Source organism: Coptis chinensis, chromosome 2 (assembly GCF_015680905.1).
Source record: "Coptis chinensis isolate HL-2020 chromosome 2, ASM1568090v1, whole genome shotgun sequence".
NCBI lineage: Eukaryota > Viridiplantae > Streptophyta > Magnoliopsida > Ranunculales > Ranunculaceae > Coptis > Coptis chinensis.
This window is the reverse complement of record NC_141457.1, coordinates 35,049,379-35,053,017: the sequence shown is the minus strand read 5'-3', so window position 1 is coordinate 35,053,017 and position 3,639 is coordinate 35,049,379. Positions and strand designations below refer to the sequence as shown.

The window sequence follows — 3,639 nt, the reverse complement described above, 5'->3', positions numbered from 1 at the left end:
AAAAGGCCTCTTCACTTGTAGTTGGCTTCAACAGACTTTTCGTCCACTTTTGCTCCTCTTATTGGGTCAAGGCTTAGGCCATTGGAAATCTCTTTCCGAGCCGGTCGTTTTGACATAAGGTAGGCCCAATTCCGAAGTCTGAGTCCAAAGATATGGTCTTCGGAAGTTCTGTTGACTTTGTGCACTGTTTTTGCCCGCGTGGACTTTGACTTTTCATCTTTTGACCGGGCTTTAGAAAGGCTTTGTCTTCTTGAATCTTGGCCTTTAATCACGGAACTCCTTAGTAACCGTCCTTTGCTCCTTTATCTCGCTAAAGTGGCACATTTCTGCACATAATGGACTTTGAAGCCTGAAATGCATAAAAACACGTAATCAGTGTTAACTCTTAATTATTACTCACATAATTGGTCTAAAAGTATGACTGTTATAAGGTTAAAACTACAGTTTTGGGCTATTATCAATTACCCTACCCTTAAGTTTGATTCGGACACTATGTCCATGAAGGGCTCTCCCCCGCTCTCCCACTGAGACCGATGAGCCGGCCGGGGCACTGCCTTGCCCCAATGTTTGATTCGGACCTGACGTCTGCGAAGGTCTCAACCCCCCGCTCTCTCTGCAGCTAATACGCCTACTGGGGCATTGCCTTGCCCCTAACTTTGATTCAGACGCCATGTCCACGAAGGGCTCTCGCCCCCCGCTTTCCTGCGAGGCGGATGAGCACGATGGGCTTTTCCTTGCCCCTAAATTTGACCGTTCTTTGTTAACTTTTCAAAAGTGTCGTTGTATTATATATGTGCAAACAGCCCAAGTCCCTTGCCCCGGACTAGCAGCAGATTCAAGCATAAAACTTTTTCAACATTCTTACATTCCAAGGTATTTCTATCAACCTTCCTTCCCCGGTCCGCAACCTGTATGTTCCCGCTCCTCCAGCCTCCACCACTGTGTACGACCCTTCCCAATTAGGCCCCAGCTTTCCTTCATTTACCTTTTTAGTGATCGGAGTTACTCTTCTGAAAACCAAATCCCCCACTTGAAATTGACGGAGCCTCAATCGCTTGCCGTATTGTCTTTGCAGACGCCGGTTGTACGCTGTATCCCGTTTCTCCTCTGCCAAATTCATGTCTCTAGCCAATATGCCCCAGCTCAATCCACCATCAACCGCCTTCGTGCGTATCGTAGCCGCCACCATCTCCGAAGGGATCACGACTTCTATACCATATGCCAATGAGAAAGGTGTCTCTTTCATGGAGGTTCGTGGTGTAGTACAGTACGCCCACAATACATGACTCAGCTCCTCAGCCCATGCTCCCTTCTGGTCCTCCAACTTTCTTTTGAGATTGTTCATGATCGTCTTGTTAGAAGATTCGACCTACCCATTACCTTCGGGATTATACGAAGCTGAGAATCCCTGTTTCACATTATAGGCCTGCAAGAACTTTCTCACTTTTGACCCTGTGAATTATGTCCCATTGTCTGCGATGACGGAATGCGGCACTCCAAACCTACAAATAATGTTCTCCCATAAAAACTTAATCACCTGCTCCTTCTTGACTTGCTGCAGAGCCACGGCCTCCACCCACTTGGTGAAATAATCCGTAGCAGCCAGCATGAACCTTCTCCTACCCTTTGCCATTGGCAACGGTCCCATGATATCCATGGCCCACATGGAAAACGACCACGGACTGGGCACATTGTGCAACGGTTCTGTTGGTGCAAATATTAGCTGAGCAAATCGCTGACATTTTCCACACTTCTTGGCAAATTCCACCGCGTCCCTTTTCATGTGAGACCAGAAGTAGCCTTGCGTTAACAACCGGTGTGCCGTTGTTCTCCCCGCCGAATGGCTCCCGCAGTCCCCTGCATGTAGTTCAGCCAATACTTATTGTGATAGGCTCGGCCCTAGGCACCTAAGCAATGGTCCATCAAAATTATTTCGGTACATTTCTCCTTCTACCAGAGTGTATTTGCGTGCCGTTTGTTCCAATCTCTTTCTTTCCTTCTCATCTGCCACCTCTCCTCCCAACAGGAAATGTTTGATAGGGCTCATCCATCCTCCTGCCACCTCCGCAGCCTGACAAACTTTGGCCACCCTCTCAATGCTTGATTTCTCCAATTTCTTTATACTTATGGTTCTCTCCTCCGACACCGGCATTGCGGCCGCAATGTATGCCAGGGCGTCTGCATGCCGGTTCTCTCTGCGGACCAAATGTATGAATTTGATTTTCTTGAACTTGGCTGCCTTGCGATGCACTACCTCCAAGTATTTCGCCATTCGAGCACATCTAGCAACGAATCCTCCATTCACCTGACACACCACTCGGTTGGAATCCGAATAAACCGTTAACTCCCCAACTCCCAAATCTTCAGCCATCCCCAACCCTGCTATTACGCCCTCATACTCTGACTTATTATTGGTGGCCGTGAATCCGAGTCTCATGGACAACTCGATTCGGTCATTGTCGGGAGTGACCAACACTACGCCTATTCCGTTTCCCGCATCTGTTGCAGACCTGTCCGCGAACACTCTCCACCCATTCCTTTTATCCTAAGGATTCGACCCATCTGGCTCTCCCTCTTGTTCGGGCTCCATGAGTATCTCTTCCCCCCAAGTGGGTCCTCTGCTACCGCCTGCGCCTTTTGCACAGTTCTTTCTTGATATTGCACTTCATAGGAACTCAGCATTACCGCCCATTTGAGCATTCTTCCGGACTTCTCCATTTTCAATGCTTGCTTGAGAGGTAGGTTAGTCACCACTACCATTGAATGTGCCATGAAGTATGGTTTTAACTTCAACGCCGAGAATATCAGTGCCAAGGCACATTTCTCCACCTTGCTATACCGTGTCTCCGCATCTAGTAGTGTTTTGCTCTGGAAGTATACCGGCTTTTCAATCTTGTCCACCACCCGGACGAGGACTGAGCTTACCGCCTATTCGGTCACTCCCAAATATAAGTACAACTTCTCCCCTTGTTCATGCCGCGATAACAAAAGCGCCCGTCCCAAGTACCTCTTTAACTCTTGAAAAGCCTCCTCGCATTCCGGCGTCCACACAAAATCCAGAGTCCTCCTCAACAGCCGATACAGCGGCCTACATTTGTCGGATGACTTGGATATGAACCGATTTAATGCTGCGACCCGTCCCGCCAGCCTCTGTACTTCTTTAATGTCCTAGGGTGACATCATCTCTATTAGTGCCCTTATTTGCTCAGGATTGGCTTCTATTCCTCGGTGAGTCACAATATAACCCAGAAATTTCCCTGGGTAGGTTACTCCAAACGCACATTTCTCTGGATTCAGTTTCAAATTGTGTGCCCGAAATATACCAAATGTTTCCTTCAACCCTTTTAAATGTTCCCCTTTCGACATGCTTTTCTCTACCATGTCATCGATGCATATCTCAATACCCTTCCGTATCTTACTCACAAACATCTTCTCCCCCAGTCGCTGGAATGTGGCCCCAGCATTCTTCAAACCAAAAGGCATCCTTGTGTAGCAATAAGTACCTCCCTCCACTATGAATGATGTCTTCTCCTGATCCGGTCCATACATCGCGACCTGGTTATACCCCATCGAGGCATCCATGAAAGAGAAAATCTTGAATCTCGCTGTCCGATCCACTAGTTCTTCCACCCGCGGCAT

General features: G+C 48.0%; 2 protein-coding genes across 2 annotated transcripts; both read right to left on the bottom strand.

The window, feature by feature from the left end:
• Window positions 1–835: 835 nt before the first annotated feature.
• On the bottom strand, window positions 836–1,345 carry LOC147515884 (uncharacterized). The gene has a single exon (XM_086593086.1). The coding sequence runs from the start codon at window positions 1,343–1,345 to the stop codon at window positions 836–838; it is 510 nt and encodes a 169-aa protein (XP_086449212.1).
• A 534-nt stretch (window positions 1,346–1,879) lies between these two features.
• On the bottom strand, window positions 1,880–2,371 carry LOC147515883 (uncharacterized). The gene has a single exon (XM_086593085.1). The coding sequence runs from the start codon at window positions 2,369–2,371 to the stop codon at window positions 1,880–1,882; it is 492 nt and encodes a 163-aa protein (XP_086449211.1).
• Between the last annotated feature and the right edge of the window lie 1,268 nt (window positions 2,372–3,639).

Bases quoted from the DNA above. Each gene is read 5' to 3' on its own strand.
- LOC147515884 (XM_086593086.1), bottom strand. From the start codon at position 1,345: ATGAACAATCTCAAAAGAAAGTTGGAGGACCAGAAGGGAGCATGGGCT.
- LOC147515883 (XM_086593085.1), bottom strand. From the start codon at position 2,371: ATGGCTGAAGATTTGGGAGTTGGGGAGTTAACGGTTTATTCGGATTCC.